Source organism: Nipponia nippon, unplaced genomic scaffold (assembly GCF_047370975.1).
Source record: "Nipponia nippon isolate SJK-2023a ecotype South Korea unplaced genomic scaffold, ASM4737097v1 scaffold_2, whole genome shotgun sequence".
NCBI classification, from domain to species: domain Eukaryota; kingdom Metazoa; phylum Chordata; class Aves; order Pelecaniformes; family Threskiornithidae; genus Nipponia; species Nipponia nippon.
Window position 1 is genome coordinate 45349790 of NW_028262336.1, and position 22455 is coordinate 45372244.

The 22455-nt window shown below is 40.4% G+C and overlaps 1 protein-coding gene across 1 annotated transcript in view; it reads right to left on the minus strand.

Moving 5' to 3' along the window:
- The window catches only part of SMS (spermine synthase), a 54131-nt gene that overhangs the window by 30001 nt on the left and 1675 nt on the right, over positions 1–22455 (minus strand). The window contains exon 2 of the mRNA XM_087756275.1: positions 4833–4953. Coding sequence (XP_087612401.1) covers positions 4833–4953 — 121 coding nt within the window. The remainder of the gene's footprint in view (positions 1–4832; positions 4954–22455) is intronic.

Below are 22455 nucleotides of genomic sequence, written 5' to 3' on the forward strand. Positions count from 1 at the left end.
CAGTCACCTTTCCCTGGTTAAAAAAACCGTGTTTGTATGTACATACTCACAAAACCCCTACTCACATACAGCACCAACTCACACATCTTTCACCCTGGGGAACTTTTGTGCCCAGTAACACCCACCCATCCTCACAGGAAACCGCTTGTGACATACCTACCCCATCACAATTTTTTTTCTGGAAATGAAATAGCTGATAGTAAAAAGCAGAAGTACACTACTTACACGTGGAAGGAAGAGGAAGAAATTAGTCAGGGCATGCACACTTGTCCTACTTGAATCAGATACTTTTTAATTAGCATAAGAATGTGATGATATTTTAGGTCTCCCAAATAAAATGCAGACATAAAATTGGTAGTATTAAGATAAAGCCTGTTTAGTTAGTATCAAAGCCTCTGTATGTTCACCAGTTCATTCTTACCACTCATGAAACGTTCGTTTCTGGTTTGCAGGGTTTTTTTAACTGTCCAGTCTATTGGTTTTTAAGTGTTCACACCCTTATTTGTTTCAGTTAACTGAAATGACATCAACCAACATTAACAGAAATATGCTGTTTAAGGCTACCTTAAAAAGTATATGCAGTTTAAGTGATCTGAAAATTCAAGAAAACAAAACTGCTGAGGTTCCAAAACTCACAGAAACTTCTCCTGCACATGCTATGTTCCCCAATTCAGTGTTTGATGGGGCTGGCAAAGCACCAAAAAGCACTTAGGCAGACAACATTGCCTGTAACAGCGTCAGTTAAAGTGAGTAATTTCCAGGGAAGATAAATCCAATATGCACTGGAGTTCAGACGGCAATATATACCAAGAGAAAGCAACAACCATTCGTTATTAATTTACATTTAACACTGCACCAAAAAAAAAATTGCCACTTGCAGAGTGAGCAATCTCCTCAATATTCAGCTCTTCCATGCACTCTTGTTCTTCATTCTTCAGTTCTGAGGCTGTATGACAAACTGCAATTCCTTATGTTTAGTATGCTCTCCTGGATAGCTTTGCTTAGAAGCTCAACTATTTCCAGACCTCTATTATATTAGAACTTTGAGAACTTATTTCATAAGGATTAAGAGTCTTCATTAGCAAATGTAATTTTGAGCTGACAACACTTGTACATAATTTAACATTAAGCTGACAACAGTAATTTGATATTAAAACCAAGCTCAACTAAAACTTTGACATTTAACCACATTTCTGTTGGGAGCCCATTCACAGCTGGATTAGTGAGGCAGACAGTGAAACACAGCACACGTGGGGGAACAAGGAAAGCAAGGTTGCAGCACCTGCATGTTTACAGGGAGAAGGGGAGACTTCTACAACTGACTGATAAAAAACCCATGTCAAATAGAGAGTAATAGAGCAAATCAATCAGCCTATGCAAATCAGGAAAGGCAAAAATGGTCCTGCAGTAGTAGAAAGCCCATGTCTTACCTGGATGCCTCAGTATTTAGAGCATCTTAAGTCCACATTTTTTTCTTGAAGCTCATATCCAACTCGTATCCTATCATATTAGGTTGGATATTAGAAAAAACTTCTTCACTGAAAGGGTAGTCAGGCATTGGAACAGGCTACCCAGAGAAGTGGTTGAGTCTCCATCCCTGGAGGTATTTAAAAGAAAGGTAGACATACATGGTGCTTGAGGACATGGTTTAGTGGTGGACTTGGCAGTGATAGGTTAACGGTTGGACTCAATCTTAAGGGTCTTTTCCAACCTTAACGATTCTATATTTCTCACTGAGTTGAAAAGATGAACAGCGCTAGTCTAAGATGTCTAGCATATGATGCTATTAAACAGATAACCAATACTTGACTAAATTTGTTGCATTCAGCCTGGAATGCTCAAGCAGCTGAACGTCCCCTGAGAACCAGCAGATCACATCCATGCTTATACCACTTAGCCCCAGCTCTGCCTGTGGCCCACATGGTATTCCTGTGGCCCCAAGAAAGTGAGGTTTCTCCCTCAACCCACCAACTGCCATATCAAAGCACCTGAAATGACATAAGGGCTCTGCTGCAGTCACCAAGGAAGTAGTTTACATCAAGCTGACCGTATGCATTGCATGCTCTGGAGCATGGCATGAGGGTAGTATGAGAGAAAAGTGCAGCTACTTGATTACTTGATAAAACTGCCTGAGAGCAGAAGCAGCCCAAACTGTGCAGCCTCACTGACATTGCCTTTTGGGAGAGGACTCCAGAACAAACCAACCCAAGACCCTGCCAGCTGATCAACTTGGTGTAGCCCTAAAGAAGAAATCCAGGAAGTAAGCTGGCAGCCTGCAGCAGTACAGATCTCTGAGTGATTGCCCTTGCTCCCCAGCTCTTTTACTTAGCACAGTAAACAGTGGCAAGAGGCATCTAGAACCAAGACCCAACATAACAGACCCTCCCTTCTTTCCCTGCAGGGAGACCACTAGGCCCACCTCCCTGTCTCCATCTTCTCACAGCAGTAAGAATACCGTGAGCTATCCTCTGGTGCAAAAGCTTAAGCTGTATTTAGCAGCATAGTGAAAAGCTGGATGATTCAAAGTCTCATGCTGCTGAAAAGCACAAGATCAACAACAGTAAAACACACACGAAAGAACCCATTTAGAAACCAGTATGAATGCTCAGCAATTGCTGAAGCTCATCTGTTACACATGGCTTTCAGGAAAATGCATCCTGCTCTCCCCACTTCCCCCCCCCCCCCCATGCCATCTACTTGAGGACAGTTTGAAAAGCATTAAAAACTGACTGGAGGTAGATTTTCTTTATCATTCTCCAATACACTGAACTCCCAAGCCTATACTCAGAGCAACAAGGATATCCCTACAGGGGCTCTGCTTTACCATAGAAACCAGCAACTTGACCAACTTTCTTCTGTTACCATGAGCGCACTGTACGCCAGTGCGCAGGTTTGTCTTTTGCATGAATTCCTCCCCACCTCTCCTACATAGACATATCAACTTTTACATCCTCTTTTCCCCTTCAAACATTCATTAATATTACACTCGAGAAAGACAGTGGACTTTGCAACAACAAGTATTTTCAGTTGACAGTGTAGTAAGAGAAATCAGGTTAGATACTTTTAGAGTTTCATAAGGATGTTCAGTGATGCTTCTAGATGCCAGTTCAGTTCTCTCCTAGGAAAGTTATACAACAGAAGACTGTTCTAGAAAGTTCCCAGAACGTGTCAGAAGACAGGTAATTTAACTCTGGAAACTGCTTCTTTAGAAGAGGCAGTCTTCTTAAGGGGAATGATCAGATGAGATTGCAAAGGGGAAAGCCAGTTTGAGAATTCATATCATGTCACTTTCAAACACAAGGAAACACAGGAAAGCAAAATGAGGCCATGTAATCAAAGAAAGCCAACCTTTAATTCGATATTTTACCTTTTAATTGTTCAGAGTATGTGTATCATTGATATTATCTTTTTAGGAGAACTAAATACAAGCTTAACCCAATACAGAGGGAGGATACCACCAGAGTAGTAAATTACCAACTTGGCTATCTTTTCACTGACCTCAGAAACAAAAGGTTATCCAGAACTGGAATCTTGATCAAATTATTCAGGAAGAATATAAAAGCACAGGTAACTAAAGACAGACTAAGAAAGACTGTACAAAAACAAGAGACAGGTAACAGGTTTTTCTAGGCACATCTAGTATAAAACACAAATAATTTTGATCAGAAGAAGCCAGCGTCACATTTGAAAAGCTAACTGAAATATACTAAGAACTTCATGGAGCATGATTGTGGAAGATACAAACATAGGACTAGACTCATGTCAGCTTACTTGTTACCTTAAATCAGGCCCCAAGTTTACCAGCATAGTTGGTCTACACTACTTTTATATGTAAAATAGACCAACCTGTACATTCAAATACATTCACACACAGTAAACATACTGAGACATAAATTCCAGCAGGCAACACACTCGCCTAGGATCTGACTTTCCTTCTAGAAATATCAGCTCTCTCTCATTACAGAGAGAACTTTAAAATCCTTAGGCAATTCTCATATGTTAGGAGTGTAGCCAAATGAGCTACTTAACAGGACACCCAGGAGGAGAAGACAGGCAACAAATTAAGGCTTATTTAGCTTAACTCCAACCCTGAAGAACACAAAAGTACAGATTTCGAAAAGAACAAAAGCAGCAACTGCCCCAATGGATGTCAAGAACAAATAATTGAATAACTGGAAACAAATGAAGTGCAATAAAATTACAGCAGTTACTAATAAATAGGCCAGATAAACGTATACCATAATTAACTAACCCGACACTATAAAGCTACTTCAGGAAGTAAACTGGTAGGCAAAACCACATTCACTTTATCCCAGCAGATTCTGCTTATGCAAGTGTCACTAACGCCACCAGCCACCTTTGCCATGCTGTTAGTTACTTCAGTAGCTGCTTGAGAATTTTAAGTGGATAATGAAGTATTTAAAAGCACATACAACAAGACAGGGACAGAAAGTTTTCATTATTCACATGCTAAGGTTAGACTTGAACATATTTAGACATGTTCAATTGTCATAAGAATTAAATAAATTTAACTGACTTGACCTGTCCTGCATCTGGCAAGTCTGGCCCTGAGACCAGGACACCATACAGTGTCACTGCATTGATACAGCCCAGACTGACCAATTCAACTGTTCGGATATCCAAACAGCAAGATGACATTGACAAGATTATCAACAGTATTCTGCTTTATTTTAGTCAGTTCATACACAAGGCTGGTAAAAGAATAGGTGCCCTACTGGCACCCCAGAAGGAGATCCAATCCAGGGAGAAATATCTGTAAGGGAGGACAGAGGGGACATCAGCTACAGGAAGAAAAAGGAAAATTCACTCACCTGCCATTTTTTTTGATGTAGGTTGCTAAATAACCATGGTCTTCCCAGTTATGAACTGTTTCTGTCATTCCCTGCTCCTGAAAAATGGGCTGTAGAGCTTTAAGAACGGCATTGCAATCAGCTGCAAGATTAAGAGAAAACAAAATAATCAGTAAGGATTTTCCACTCAAATCAGTTCTGCCTTTTTTTTTTTAAGGCTGAACAGTTTTTGCTGGCAGCCTGGAGTACTTTCAGAGTTCCACCTGAACAACAGCTTTCATGTACCTTCTCCCCTACCCCTGCTCCATCCCCAGATATTCCTCAATGCACGGGGATCCAAACAATTTTCTTTTTAAATCAGTTTTTACCCCTGAGCAGAAGTGTTTATCTACAATGGATGTAATAAGAGTACTTTTATTATGGCTACTATTGGTCACCTACTGTATCACAATCCAGGCAAGTCCTTACTCGTGTAATAACTTTTTAAATACCTTTAAAACACACAAACAATCCCAGAAAGAAACCACAGCACTGAGAAGAAACTTAGTAGTTTCCCTGTCCTACAGCTCAACATTTTTTTCAAAGGCATTGAAAACCAGACAGGGCAAACTATTCTATGTACTCTGCCCTACAGAAATACCCATTTTCTAACATCCAGGACAGAGCAGGCCCCCAACTGAAATCTTCATGATGCCATGGAAAAGACCTCTCACTCAGAAGAACACAAAAATTGACTTGGAAATAAATGAAGTTACTCTGGTAATTATCTTCAAAAGTAAGCTGATGATTTGTCCATAAAGGTATTTTAGTCAGAATGTGTAGATTTCAGAAGCCTCAGGTTTGCTGTACACATTAGTTGTGTTTTTTTTTTTAAATAATCTTTATTACAACTGTTTCAGATGGTCCATTCAAACAAGTGTCTCAAAAACAAGTTACAAGTTTTGTCAGTTGATTTTGGAATTGACAAGGCAAGTTAGTGGAAGATGCCGGCAAAGCTGCACCCACCAGAACTAGAAAGACTCATACCAGTAAAGTGTCAGTGAGGAGACCTAACAAAATATTAATCTACAGGCTGTCCCAGTGAGGCAAGTATCATCATTTTCACTTCACAAACACAAAACTAAGCCACTACAGTCATGCAATATGTCAATAATGTAACCAGAATTTAGAGTCTCTCTATCAGAGAAATCACCTGGCACAGCCACATTATGGAGGCACAGTTTATAACCAAATACTTCAGCACTGACACACTGTTCCCCCTGCCCTGACAAAGAGTCATTCCCAAGGTAATTATTTTGTTGTACACCTTGCCCCCAAATGCATATACCTTGGAAACCAAGTGTAGCCTGCAGACGTAATCAGCAATAGTTTCCAGGATGTTACTGATTTGTACAAGCTTCAAACAAACAAAAAAAAATCTATACCAAGTAAACCACAAAGTTAAGCCATCTATCATCTCTACACAACTCCACAGCAGACTAAGCTGAAAACCCAATTACCTGAAACCTACGTTTGCCCATCTCTAAAGCCTGGACTCTATTGCCCCTGTATGTTTTAACCAGACTGAAATAACAGATAAAGAATTTACTTTAATTTTCCTCAACACAAAGTCAAGAGCAAGCCAATTCCCCAATATCTTGCCAAAGATACTCAATAAAAGTGGAAAGGCCCTGCTTCTTACTGCTCATACTATCTGATCTTGAATGCACATTCTGAGATATTTACTTTTCACCTTCTACACCTCACTCATTAACTCCACGTTGCAAATTGTGGGGAAATAGAACCAATGAAAAATAAGTTCTGTTGGACAACAGCAAATGATTTACCTGCTGGCCCCTTCTCAGTCAGTAGCACCACTGATGATTTTTACCTTCGTTGGTAAAACACGCTACACAGTCCACTACCACTATGAAGCTTTTTTCCTTCCCTACTCTCCTGTCAAAGTCTGCATCATTTGTACCAGTAAGTTTTTATACTCCCTATCCAGCATCAGTCAGGTACCACCATGGCACAGACAATAATTAAGGCTGAGTACACAGTTTATCTGCCCAGTAACTGTGGTTACAGCAGTAATAAGTGGGCCAACAATCAAGCCAACATGTTTTTGGGACATCAAAAGCGTAAGTGACATGGGGCCATAATTAGAACCACAGTTCTTAAATTGGTTCCAGTCTCCACAGCTTTGCACTGGGAAGGGAATTTTGCACTGCTCACTTTAAACTTGCAGCTTCTGGCATGCATCAGCACTCTTTTTGGGGAGGATAGGAGCAGCTGCTCCAAAGCCAGTACATTCCCAAAGAATTTTTGTCACTTCAGACATGTGGTCCCCTCTTCTTGCTTGGCATTTGCTTCCTTGCCCCACTCCTTTACCTCCTCCCTCATCTTTTACAAAACCCATGCTCATTTCCTTCCCTTACCTATTTCTTAGGTCACCACCACAATGTTATAGAAGAACTCCATTTAATAATGGATACCATACCTTTCCAGGCCAGCAAATTCGCATGAAACCCAAACTGAACTAGTCTGCCAACTAACTCCCAGACCACTTCACTTCTGCAGCTCCTGCAAGATATTGAAGTAGTAACATGGAGAACAGACTCTGGAAGAACTCAAGTGCTCATACCACATTTAGCTTATCTGCTTTCAACAGCTTCAAGGATTCCTGCTAGGTGTCTTGGCAAAGACTGCAGGACAAATCATCACTGATATTGTTCTGCTCCATGAACATACTAATCCCTCACAAGCCGCTCATCATTCAGCAGCAGGTTTCTTTGCTAAGCAGCCAGGCACAAGCTTGATTGAGTTCTTCCCATTATGCAATTAACTTTAGAAAATTAAAACAACAACAACATGCTCTTTCATCAGGTCTCCTTTTGGTTATACCACACAAGATTTGCCTTGGAGGGCTAATTAATTCTCCAAAGTTGGAGACTCTTTTTTAAAATGTTTGAGGCATCGGTGGTTGCTTGAAGGCACCAGGAAGTTTCAGCAATCTCAGGATCTCTCACCTAAATCCACTTGCCACCACCACACTCCAAGCTCAGATATGCTATATCAAGCATTGATAAGCAAAAAGGACAATGGTGATTAGAACAGTAGGAACACCTCTGAATCTACATCAAAATGTTAATCCAAGTAGTCATTAATTTTCTTTGCTATTCAGGAACAAAGGAAACAAACTCTGGTTACCAAGCATGAAATACTGTTATAAGTATTTGATAATTATTTGCCAGAAGGAATGAAAAAGCCCAGAGTTTCAACTCTAGAGAACAGAAACAAAAACACCGTATATAAGATTTCAGAGATATATTTTTCAAGAGAGTTAACACTCGGTTAAGCCAGACAGTTTTGGAATCCCAGCACACTTGAAGAGATGATTTGCAGCAGTTGCAGACATTCCTCTGAAATTTTAGTAGCAAAGAAGCCATTATTTGACAGTGATCTGTGAACATGAACGCAGGTCAAAGTCCACAGTTACTGTAAGCATCCAGTCTGGCCTCATGTATAACACTGGCTATCATCGCCCAGATACTCCAACCCTGACCTCAGTTATCTGCTATTGAGCCTGACCATCTCTAAAAATATTCTGGTTTAAGACCTCCTCATACCAGAGGACTGACAAAATCTTAGCAAGCTATGGGAACAGATTAGCTCTCATTTGAAAATATTCACCCCATTTCTAATGTCAAGTTTTTCTTACCCTCATTTTGAATCATTTCCTCTAGCTAGTGGGAATGGAACATAACCAAAACAATAGGACACATCAAAGCACTGATATATCCTTCTGCATCTGATGTGTTTTTCCCTTGGTAGCTATACTTTCGATAGAGAAAGGTGAAGGGGAAAAACATGAAATTAAGTGAACCACTTCATTAAGAATACATTAAAGAGTTAGTGTAAATTAGGAGCCAAAATGCAGAATACGCTAACAGTAAATAGCAACCTGAATGACTGGCACATTGTTTCAGTTCAGAGCTGTTTAAATTAGTCATTTCAATATATTAAGTCATTGTGTTGTGCAAGTCTGAAATTCTCACACATGGGCACTCTACCTGTCAACTCCAATTCTTCAAAAACCTTACAGGAAAAGGACACATGCAGAGACAAGGTGGGAAGGTGTCAGGTACAAGTGATGAAGGGAACACATTGGAGAAAAAACATTTCATTTCTAGCCAGGTGAGGTCCCAGCAGCAGTTCAAGAGCAGAGCAGCAGGAGGCTAGGCCTTCAGCCTGCTGCAGCAGCACACCTGACTGCTCTGGCACCAAGCTCACCGGAGTCAAGTCAGGCCACTCACAGTGCCTCCCTCCACCACCACTTACTGGAAATACAGTAGCCAGGCTTACAGGAGTACAGGGGGTCCTCTCATTCATAGACTAATCCGAGGCATTTTTCCAATGCCAATATTGTAACCCAATCTTAACCATGAAAAAACTCTAGAATTAGGGGTGTGCTGAAGAAGTGCTTAGTGAGCAAAATGTTCATGAATTTTTAAATCCAGAGCTGAAGAGAAACTTTAGGCTCCAGTGCCTGTATTTCGTATGTTCTAGATTTCCTTTAGCCACTAAAACAATGGAAAAATAAATTTTAAAAAAAGAGACACAGAAGTCACCAGAGTTTCTGGAAAGCCAACAGCCTCATCCTACTAGCTCCCCTTCTCCCCCATACATGAGAGTACAGAGCAGTACATAATAATTTGCAGATAACTGGTTATCATTTAGTCAGACTCCTGCATAGCAATCTTCTTCTGAAAGCTTGAATACTTAAGAATTGTACTCCTTTTGTCCTGGTTAAAAGCATCTGCCTGCATGGAAAATGACTGCAGAGCACACTAGTGTTTGAAACACTATCCAGAGAAGTTTCCACAGAAATGTCACAGGCTCAACGAAGAAGAGTTCAGAATGACAACAAGTGGCCTAAACTGGTCCTTTGCCTTCAACAATGACTACAAAATAAACCCACACCTCAAAAGAGCAAAAGGACCCCCTCCAAGCACATCCCAAATCCCCTGCTTTCATTACTCCCCAGGACAAAGCAGCCAGCTTTTGCTTGACATGTTAACAGATGCAAATGAAAAACAACTAGCTTCAGAAAAACACACCTCCTGGGTATTAAGTTTAGAAGTCTCCTGTCAGAAACACCCCACACATAGGAAGAATCCTTTGTTTTGTCCTCGCCAGCTCTGTGAAAGCAGAAAACAGCAGGAAGCAGAAAGCTATACTAAAATTATTCCTTTCAATTAATTTCCACCTGTGAGAATCAACCTCATCATGTTGACTTATACACAGAAGTCAACGAATCACACATGGCATGAGGCTTAAAAAGGGGCAGCAGGTAGAAATAGTCATCTACTGTTCACCCATCCATGAGAAAACAGATCAAGTTTCCCTGTGCACTTACTCCATTTCATTGCTCTATATTACAGAAAGTTAAGAGTAGAAGGCTGCTTTTTCCTGAAGAGTTTCCACACAACATCCCCCACACTCCTACTCTGAGGACTTCCAGCTACACAGTGAATATAGGTAAATCAAGCTATACTGTGGCACAACAGCAAATGCACGAACTTACCAGCACATCCATGTAATCACCCAGTCAATAAGTCACCCAGTGCATCCAAGTGTCCTTTTGGAAATCATGGGTAAAACAATGATGAATCAGAATGAGCTCTCAAAGTATTAAAGACACCCAGCTACCAATGGGTGAAATCAACCTCATTCTTCCCCTGCACTACCACCACCTTTACATCAGTTTAGAATGCCAAGAGGAATACACACAAAACACACCTACATGAGACAACAAATCTCTCTGCCCAACACCAGAAGTCTTTAATGCAGTATTTGTAGCATTTCTGAAAGCACAATAGTTTTTCCCCTTATACCCAGCTAAATACTATACATTCCTCTTGCAATGATCACTTCTCTTCCAATGTTCTGCATAAGTTAAATGCAGCCCACCTCTTCCCTCCCCACATACACTTCGCAGCTACCAGCCACCTTTCCCCAAAGCATCCAGCTGACTAGGGACTGAACTACCAAAGTTTTTCTGCTTTAATCGATGCCAAGATAAAACTGCACTGCCAAACAGAGCACTCCCACCCTCTCTCATCCCTGCCTCTTCCTTTACACTCATGCACCAGACTCAACTTCGGGGGGGGGGGGAAGCATCCGAAACCAACTCGCAACATGTATTTTAAGAGCTAGTGCTGACATAAAAAGGAGTGAGAGGGAAGGACGAAAAACTGCTTAAGCCAACAATGTGACCATACCCCCCGAGCAAGCCTGTAGCTCACCTGAGGTCTGATTTTTCTATGTAAAGTCAATTCTGTGTACATCCCTCTGGCACAGCCAAGTCAGGCAGCTGCCACAGAACAGCAGAGGTTGAAGGGACCTCTGGAGATTGTCTCATCCAACCCCCTGCTCAGAGCAGGCTCAATCAGAGCAGGTTGCTTAAGGCCACAAGCAGTCAGGTTTTGCTGTCTCCACAGACAGACTCCACTGCCTCTGTGGGTAACCTGTTCCAGTGTTCAGCCACCCTCACGATGAAAAGTGTTTTCATATGCTCAGTTCAAGTTTGATGCATTTCAGTTTGCGCCCACTGCCTCTTATCCTGTCACACAGGGCACCACTGAGGAAAGTCCAGCTCTGCCTTCTCTACTCCCATCAGTTTGGTTTTTTTTTTTAATATATTTTATTTGACATGGCATTTAGGGACATGGTTTAGTGGTGGACTTGGTAGTGTTAGGTTAAACAGCTGGACTCTATCTCAAGGGTCTCTTCCGACCTAAATGATTCTATATGGTTAAGATCCCCCTGAGCCTTCTCTACTTCAGACTCAGCAGTCCTAGCTCATCCAGCCTCTCCTTGTATGAGAGATGCTCCAGCCCTTTAATCACATTCATGGCCCTACACTGGGCCTACTCCAGTAATGACCAGCTCTCTTTTACTGGGGAGCCCGGCGCTGGACCCAGCACTCCAGATAGGCCTCACCAGGGCTGACCTGAGGGGAAGGATCACTAAGCCAAAAGCAAAGCTGTCCCTAGCCTGTACTTGTGCATGGGATCATTCTTCCCAGGTGCAAGACCTGGCATTCCTTTTGGTTGAACTTCATTGGATTCCTGTAGGCCAGGAGTGCCTACAGTGCATCAGTCACTCCTCCCAGTTTTGTGTCATCTGCAAGCTTGCTGAGGATACACTCTGTCCCAATGCACAGGGCATTAGAAGATATTAAAGTGCATTGGCCCCACTATCTACCCCTCTACCACTGACTAGCCTCCAGGTGTACTTTTTGTTGCTGAACACAACCTCTTGGGCCCAGCAGCTCAGTTTTCAATCCACCTCGTTGTGGATTTCTCTGCCCTGTACTTCACCACTTTGTCCATGAAGACATTATTGGAAAAGAAGTATGGAAAGCCCTGCTGAAGTCTGGATACACAGCAGCCACTACTCTTCCCTTCTCTATCACACCAGTCTTTTGACCCCAGAATGCTACCAGGTGGGTCAGGCTTGATCTCCCCGTTGTAAACCCATGTCAGCTACACCCAAACGCTTTCTAGTCCTCAGCAGGTTTGAAAATAGTTTCCAAGATTATTTACTCCATCACTTTCCCAGGTATCAAGATAAAGTTGACTGGCCTATAGTTCCCCAGATTTTTCTTCTTGCTCTTTTGAAGATAGGAGTGATACCGATTTCCCCCCCAGTTCCAGATTCTTTGTTCAGATGCACCAAGAGAATCATTGTAGGGTCATATATCTACAAGGAACAAGGAACCTAGTCCTGGAAAAGGAGTACCACACACCTTCCATAATCTATACCTACCTTCATCCCTCATCTTGCCACACACCAGAATGAGGTCTGTGGAAGCACAGCTTCAGACAAAGGAATGCAAGGGGAAAAATGAAAAGCTATTTTGGTTTTCCTAAGTCCACCTTGAAAAAGCTGAACTACTTCTTGCAGTTGCAAAAACACTACTATAACTTCACTAATAACAGTGACCAAAGTAACACAAGAGGTATAGGGGCTTTCAAATAGCACTAGCACAAAAATGTATTTTCTAACACAGCTCAGAGTCATGTATCACCTTTAAGGAATAATAAATACCTTAAATCTTTGTCCAGATCTCCAACGTTAAAGTACAGAGAACAGAGCTACACAGCCACTTTTCCCTAGCCCTTACTGTACAACAATAAAAATTCAAGTTCAGGGTACACAACCAGCAAGTCATTACTTAAAATGCTAATCAAGAATTCAGCCAAAAGCAACTGTATGGACAGTGAACAGGAATGGCTGCACTTCAACTTCTGCAAGCAGTGCAAAGTGCATGTGTATACAAAACCAAAAACATCATTCCCAGAGATGCAGTCTGCTTACCTCCTGTTATTTAAAAGTCAGTAACATAAAATCACCTTTTCTCACTTCCTCCTCTGAGCTCTGAGAGAGATTTTTCTTTTTCAGTTCTTTCACAAAAGCAGGGCAAGATTCCCTAACCACCTTTAAGGGAAAACTCTACATAAAACCTTAAGTTTTCAGCAACTATAGGTCTATCAGCTCCATCCACTTCCATAATGGAAAAAAAATACATTGAAGAAGTTACTCCTTCGCCCCTCCTCTATTCAATTTCCTGTATTAGGACAAGCAAAAATTTAACTTACTGTACACATAAAACTAGAAGTGATCTTGTGTATTGAATACCCCATGTTCTGTGAATCTGAAGTTCCTGAAGTTTTCTGTAACTTCAGCCTCAGTAAAAATACATTCCAACATCAGTGAGGTCTAAGCCTTATTGTTTGTGCTTCAAGGGGACATAAAATTCTAGTTACTGGATTACAATATTAAAAATATCTATTAACAAATTGCAGAATATTGGTATTGTCACATCTCAAAGTACCACCAGGAAGCACACACACAGAATAAGACTAATCTGAAAGTGTTACACATAACAGCCATGATCTTAACTATAAGGTCAGTTTTGTAAGGTATCATAATTTGAAATTCAACACGAGAACAGCAGGTTTGGCTCCACATTTGAGTAGAAGTGATGTGGCAGAACATTTTCATTGGCAGCATTTAAAAGCCAATATTCCATTTCCATCTAGTCTTCAAGACAAAAACCTCTTTTTGAAAAGGTTAAATAGTGAACTACTGCCACAAGGACACATAATGCAGTTACAAGAATTGATAATTTCAGTACATGCAATCACAAAACACTACACCATGGAGTTTAATTAAATCAGTGAGAGCAGAACATAAGGTTCACTGGACTATATCACAGCATTCCCGCTCTTTACCTCAGTCTCCCATGACTTTTCAGTCAAACATCATTTAAATGAGGAAGTAAACAATGCTAACAAGGTTGGGCAGTTTTATTCCTCATCATGTAGGCTCTCTGGTACAAATGCTTTCTTAGAGACCGGAATCCTTGTATTAATGAGCTTTTGTTACTTTAACATGACCTCTGCTGCGCATCAAACCTACAGCAGAAGCTGAGCACCATTACTGTAAAAGAGATTCAAGTACACAACTACTTTTTTGTCATTCTTTCCCTAAGTGAATGCCACATTCCTAGCAGCATTGGTCATTCTACATCTATTCTAGTTTTGTGTTAATCACCATGCTGTTCAGTGCTTTTGGAATACAGCGGAGGCATGCAACCTAGGTTGCAGGTACAGCAGAGAGAAGACCAGAGTAAAAGGGCAGAATGAAGAAGCCAAGAAACAACATAAGATTGTACCAGTTGCACAGAACACTTCTGTTTTACCCTCCCCTCCCTTTACCAGGATAGAAACCCCTCAGGCGAGCCAAATTGCAAAGTGAGGCATCAAACTAAAACTATGTTCTCATGCTTTAATGTAAAGCTAGTCACCAAGCCAATATAAGTTACCTAAACAAATCATTTTCTTGCTTGAATAAAGCAAGTGCGTTGCACATAGTAGGTAGACTAGCAAGTCTTTTCAAGCACAAATGAAGACTCATCACTGCAACATACATACTGAAATAACCAGAAGAATTTGCTACCAGTTTAGAGTTCATTCACACTTGAAGGCTAACTTAAGATTAGTTGTGAACATGAAAGTGCTTATTAATAAATTTTATAACCAGGGGCCACTTTTTTCTGTCAGCCCACAGACTGACTTCCCAATTAATATATTCTTGACTTCTGGGAGAAGATCAGAGACTTACTGAAGGCATTTTACATTTTAAGAGCACTCAGGAAGGATAAATCCTACTGACCAGTTGAGGATATAAGTCTATCCGGGGGACTGTTACAAAATATAGCCACACACTTGTGTACAGATTATTTTATTAAGTCATGCAGACTGACTCAAAGAAGGCTTAAAACAGATCTCTCAGAGTGAAGCAGCTCAGCTTTGTTATTAAACTTCTACTACATGTAGTAGTAAGTGTATTTACTAGTCCTCAGAACTCTGCCACCCAGAATCTCTACCCACTTGTTAGGCAAGGAACACCAGCCAGAGTCCAGGAGGACAGCAGGTATGCATGGCCTCTGTATTATGCCATGGTCCTGCAGAGGTACCTGTAGGAGCCAGGATGCACCATCCACAGAAGTCTCTCTGAAACTCTGTATAGTGCAAGGAGATAAGCAATCAAACACAGACACTGGCCTACAGGAGAGCTCAATTATTACGAGCATCATTAATGAAATACCCAGAGACAAGAAAATAAAATTCACTGGAACAGTGGCTGACTACAGCAGAGCCAGCAAAGTCAAGGTTAAAATACTTGCAGTGTGTCTGAATCTGAAACTACTTGAAAGGAAAGAAACCTTCCAGAATCTACCTTGATTTTATTTGCATAAGTATTTGATTATCATCTGACATGATTGAGGAGTTACTTGGGAAATCAAGCACTGCAAGCAAACTTTTCCTGGCTTGTTTACTGTACAAATACAGGGTCCCTGCTTGTGGATTCATCAACATCCAAAGGCTCACTCCTAATGACTCCTGCATCACAACACACTAGCAAACTTTAAAAAGAACCCACCATGGGGACCTGTAGAGGGTTTTTTCCTTGTTGCTTTTGGCAAGACTTTTAGAAGCAAATCATTGCTGCTGGGAGCACTCGAGGGACAATTTTCAGCTGGCTATTAGAGAAATGTTTTTCAGTTACACAGGGTGAGTCCTACAGAAACATTCCACAAGACAAAAAAATAAGTTTAAGACACCAAGTATGCCAAATTCTGACAGCCAGGACAACCCTGGAGGAAAAGTTATTTAAGTACTGCCCCTTCAAAAACAAAGTCAGAAAGAAGAGAAAAGGAGCAAAGAACTGCCAGATTATACTTTTCACAGTAATCACATGCAGAGTTAAAGAATGTTTAAAAAGTCTCTCCCATTCACTATGACACTTACAAATTATTTTCTTCTCCATTTTTGATAAAATATATGCCTTATAAGTGGTTTTTCTATACCTGGCCTCTAATTGCAGCTCATTATGGTGCAACATCCTGTTATGGTTAACAACAGCTTTTTAAATGCCAGTCTTCTGGAATGATGCACAACAGCTCGCCAGAAGTCCTGTTACTCTCCAGTACCTCTAGAAGAAAAAACACTTATAGGCCTCCACAAGTAACAGTGGCTGGCATTCTGTAAGGCACACTGCTGTTTAATAATCACACAAAAGTTTAGTTAAGAAAAAAGCTTTCACCTTTTTTCCTTTCCCTAATTGCTACTTTACCCTGTAAGATTATAGGTTTTTCAACTTCATATAAAGTCACTGTTCTTTAATACAGAAGCCAACATTTGCTTATCTGGAAACAGACATGTGAAATATTTGTCATACCATTTTAGACAACCCACAAACAGTATCTTTTACTTTTGAAACATCCAAGTCTCAAAGCAGACTCTTCCAGACCTTCTGCTTCATCGAATTTAATTTTGCTATGGAAAAACAGCATTTCATTAAATTTCTTGCAATGCTTCATCCCAACAGATTATCAGAGCCGAGCAGCAGGCGAAGAGGTAAGACAAAGGCATGTGCAAACCAACGTTCTCATAAGTAAGTCTGGCGTACCACCTTTACATAGAGTATTTACACACTCAGAAAACTTACTTCATATGATGTGTAGCTTGAGTCTTAACATCAACAAATATGGTTTCAACACCTCAACACCACTAACTTCATTTGTCTCTCCCAGTAATGCATAAACTGAAGTCCATCAACAGGCATACAAAGACTGTTCACATTTTAAACATTATCACCTGTTGAAACATCTGTAGCCCTTCCATCCAAAAAGCAGTGAAAGAAAATGTACTGGGTAACAGAACTTCAGCATGCCCAAATAATATCACCTCTCCTGTTTACTTACATCTCCCAAGATACTTTCATCACCTGGTACCTGACCATCTTCTAGAAGTGTATTAAGCAAAGTGATTAGTACTTGTCATAGGTACTTTTCTCCTTCCAAGGATTTTGCTATTAAAAAAGCATGGTGAGAGAAGTGTACCTGAAATGGGAAATACTGATGTGTCAAAAGCATTTATTTCCTGCAGGAAGCCAGACCCTCACGGAAAACATCTCCCATGCTGTTAACCTTCACCTTTGCAGGTAACACTTCCTTCATGTCTGCGCAAGCAGCCATTGAGTACTTGACAACATGCTGGAGATTCAGATAATTAATTTTCAGAGCATTCAAAGCATTTTAGTCTTCCAAACCAGAAACCAACAAAGGCAGGGAAGGAGTTCACAGCAGTCCCTACTGCTAAAAATGGAAAGTTATTAATTCCTGTATTAACATCTCCTGACAAGCGCCATTTGTGCTCTGACACACAGCAGGCCAATTCTTGGTCCAGGCCTGTCAGAACTAGACTGTGGAGACCTGCAGGGCTCAGCTTAAACAGCCCAGCCGAGAGCACAGGTTGAGCCCACACCACTCACAGAGGCTGCTAAGGGAGCACAACTACTACAGACCCATTCCTGAACTGCAGCTGCAAGCTAGCTGCAAGCACACTTTTAGCCAAGGTTGATAAGAGAGTTGCAAGCTCCAGAGGCATTTACTTGAGACTTGTTTAATCTTTATTTACATGGTCTTCACATACAGATCATAGTCAAGGAGTCAGCAAATTTTGATAATGTACCATAAATCAATACAGTAAAGAAGAGATAAGCATATCATCTGCATGTTATCATTGTAATCAGATGTTTCAGCACTTCAGACAACCCAATACTTGACAGAACCAGTCAAATTAAGCTACAAGGCTCAGACATGCCATTCCCCCCCACAATATGTTCAAATATACTTAATGTGTTTTTACTGCTAACTGCAGCCAGCTCCAGTCATTGAAGCAGAATCTGCCTCATAAGAAAAACAAGTAGTTTTAGTACATTAGGCAACAAAACCACCTATTACAGAGAATATTAATTTAAAAATAACTCTATATAGAGCCAAGTGCTCGAAGGTTTTATTGATAGTTTTTCCATTTGTAATCTTAGCAACTGCCAAACATGTAGTATTAGTTTAAGCCTCTCCTTCATACACAAGATTCTGACTTACTTGTGGAAAAACTCTGCGAGAGGCCCCAAGTTTTCAATGCCAGTCACCTCCTCGTGCTTTCTCTGGTGTTTCCATGCTTCTTGCAGGATGAACCCTGAAGCAACAGCTAGAACTGCTGATTATCTGCTTATTAAACCAAACCAGCACCAATCCCAATTTGTCTTGACTACAGCAGGATGCAGTTGAACACACAAGAGCAGCTCAACTTGTGTAGAGTTTTCACAAGTAGAGGTTTCAGAGATGATAGGTAAGAGCCAATACAGCACTCCCCATCATCACTTAGTTCTCTTAAAACACTCCTGTTTCTGGGAGACAGTCCCCTCAGAAAGCAGTTTTTTTTAATTAGTCCCTAAAGTAAGGATACTCAACTACAAGGCTCCAAAGGGATGCAGAACTAAACAAAGCCTTGTCAACTCTTTTGCCCCTCCAAAAGTTCAGATCAGCACAACCGAGAACAAGCACATAGAATTGTGGTCCTGCTCTGTGAAGAGCATTAAGACTTCAATCCAAACCAAGACAAGAATGAAAATATTAGCTTAACTGCATGCAATTCAAATATTTAACAATTTGATAGCCTAAGTAAATGTTCTTTCAGTATTGAAGTTCAGTAGAGTAACTTAGAACATCTTATAATCAAGATTCTTTCAGAACACAATATGTATGACCAGTTAGTTATTACACTTTTAAGGATGTCAAACACTGGAGTCTATCATGCAGTATTATTAAACAGCTGTAAAAAAAAAAAGGATGTGAGGGTTATTTAAATCTTTACACCCTTGACTGCATACTGAAGCTTCACCTGACAGCATTCCTGTCTGCTTAAAAACAGACCATAAGTCTATGATACAGAATTGCCAGCAGAGTTAATGGCACTTTCTTACATTGTAATGGATGCTTCAGCTGAGACATTTTACATATTTTTAATCAACTTGTAAAGCAGTTAGTGCCTCCCCTTGAAAAAAACTCTAAAAAAATTTTGTAAATCAAGTTTGTCTCCAATAAGTACAATTATGCAGCAAAACACTAACTAAAGTATAAAATAGTTTTTGCAAGTCAAATCCAATATACATGCTTCCAGTTAGACTTTTCTTTCACACATTAGAAAAGAATATCCCTTAATATATCATGTACATCCAACAACATTTAGACATAACCACTGTAGTCTTAGACATTTTTTATTTACATGTATTCCTACTGATGACAGGCTTGATTTTCTCACCAAGTTTTTCCTCACACAGTGTCAGGATTGAGCAGTGGACCCTGCAGCCAGGAATGAAGCCACTGACAGAGGGTCTAAAGAGGAGGCTCAGCCCACAAAAGGTCATTTCCTCTTCTTTCTATCTCTATGAAAACATTCATTTGAAGAAAAACAGACCATGTGCACACCCATGTCCACTTGTCCTTTTTCTTAAAAACCTAAGCATTGCCTTACCTGCACTACAGCCCTGGCATTCCCATTGTGTGCTAATTCACTGAAATAAATTCTTATGAAACTGTTGTGTAACTGTGTCAGCTTAGGTAATCACTGCTCTCCACCACCAGCTCACTCATCTGTGCCCTGGCCCTGAATTTTTTGAGTGCAACTGTACGCCGAACTGTATAATACCCCCCCAATAATACCAAACAGTAAACTTTAAGACAGTTAAAAGTAATTTTCCAACAAGTTCTTACCCTTTCAATGCAACTTGATGAGGCAAATAAAAAAACAAATCTCGAGAGTCTCCATATTACCTCCCCCCCATTAAAGAAACTTGAAGAACATTAATCATTTCAATACTCAACAACCAAGAAAACTAAGCTTATATGACACATTTATGCATGGATAGAAACAGTCCCATGTATGAGCAGATTTACAACATACAGTAATCTAAACTCAATTCTGTAAAGGTATAATGCATCAAGCATCTACATACTTTCATAATGAAGTCCTTAAACTAAATAACTTGGTGAGTCTCACATTCCTCATTTCTGATGGACTAACAAAAATGTCATTAGCCCAGAAGTGAAAGGCATGACTAAAGCCTTCTATGTCCCAGTTAAGGAAGGCAAGCGATCTGTGTCCATTTTCATAAATGTTAAAGCACTCTTCTTGTATTTTAGGATAGGGAACACTATGTTGTTTGTCTGCTGAAGTTGTCTGCTTATCTCAGGGGCCACAGATAAGCAAGACACATCTGCTCAAAGGACTGAGCTCTACAGCTGCTACTTTAATCAGCTCTTGATTAGACCATCACAGAAAGTCAGGTTGTGTTATCCAGCTATCAAAGGTTCAGCCCTGCTTATATCCAACTGCCTATTATTCTTTTAAAAAACTGATGGGATGCATAATTAGAGAAAGTATAGCTATGAAGACAGACAAAAGGACCTTTTTTCTTTTGACTAATTTGTAGATTTTGTAGCACATTAAAAGAATATTGAAAAGCTTGAAGAAAAAACTGACAGCTTTTAGTAGAGGTACACGCCTTCATTCATCTCATGCAGCCCCACTCCCAAGACAGTGTTGTGTGTTGTGCCCCCCCATCTCAAACCAACACAAGAGGACTTGTTTTTTCCTCTAACTCCCTACATCCATGTTCTCATTGACATTGCTGGCATTTCTTAATACCTCCAACAACCATCAACCTTACAGAAGTGATGACGGTAAACACTACAAAATGCCTACTATTCCAGTTATCATTCTCAAGATCCTTGCTGAGTACACATTTGAATCCTGAAGAATGTACGTGACATGCACCACAGTCCAATATCCCAAGAGAACTGGATTGCCTGAAGAAAACTGGGCTGCTATTGAAGGGTTTTGGCACATGCCAAGCCAGTGGGAATGACCCACCAGAATCTACACCACTCTGCAGCACGAGCAGTGGCTAGCCAGTAGCTGCACAGTTATTAACATGTGACAAACTCCCATCTTCCTAACGCAGAGCTGTGTCCTCCAGATCCTTTCACCGACATCCAAAGCCAGCCTCCCTCCTTTACTCCCTGAGAACACCAGAAGACTGAGGATGAAGACAAGCCACACACAGCAGAGCACATAAAGAAACACAGAACCCAGAAAAACATTAACATCTCAGAAACACTATCGCATCCTTTATAGTCATGTTCAATCTTGATGTTGGACAATAAGAGTGAAGCCTTTCTTCCCTTCAGGAGAACACTGGTTAGCTACTGTGTTAAACATGAACAGTGAGAACCATATTCAAATGATTTCAACCACATATAACAACTCTCATACATAAGCGGATTCTTAAAGAAACAGACACATAACCAAGCACACTTATTGCAAGGTGCATTGCAATGAAACACAAACAGTTGCACCAACTTGCTTTCATAGACTGAAGCCTTACTTTCCTACAAGCTGGCAAATTTAACAGTTATATTAATACCTACCAAAAATACATGTCAAAAATTGAGGTCACAGCTAATGTTTTCAGGAGTAAGGAGCATGCATTTACCAAGAAGTTAACAGATTCTGCATTCTCCAGAATACAAACAAAGATGCAACAGCTTCAGCTGAGACGTAGTGATAATATTACCCTCACAAGATCAGAAGGTCCAAAACCACACATCTCATTTTACTATGTGCCATTTCTTGGCATTCCAGACCATTCAGAAGTTTTATTGTCCATGCAACTTACAGTAAAAATCCCAACTAGTTGATGACCCATGATTCAGCATTAAACTTTAACTCCTTTAACACAAACTACAAACATACATTCACCAATTTTTCCTCTATAGACAACTCTTTATGCTTTGGGCCACAAGCATTAGATGAGAAGAAAAACTCCACGTGAAAAGTACAAGCCAACTTCAGAGCTGTCATGGGTGGAAGAAAGTTCTTCACATCTCACTAAAGACATCTATTGTGCTGAAACGAACCTAAGAAGGTAAAAAGTCTTCTTGCCTCCTTTGATCTACACAGCAACACTTCTACAGATGGTCCATCCCCCCCCTCACCCATTTAGACACATCCCTCTTGATTAGAGAAAGGTGCAAACATTGTCTTCAAAAGTAAAGGGAAACAGAATAGAAAACCTACCTGAAAGCAAGACAATACTTAGGATGATTACCACACTCTCTATTTAATTAATGGCATAGTTTTTATATCATAGAGCAGCTCAGATAACTGCAGCTTATTTTCAA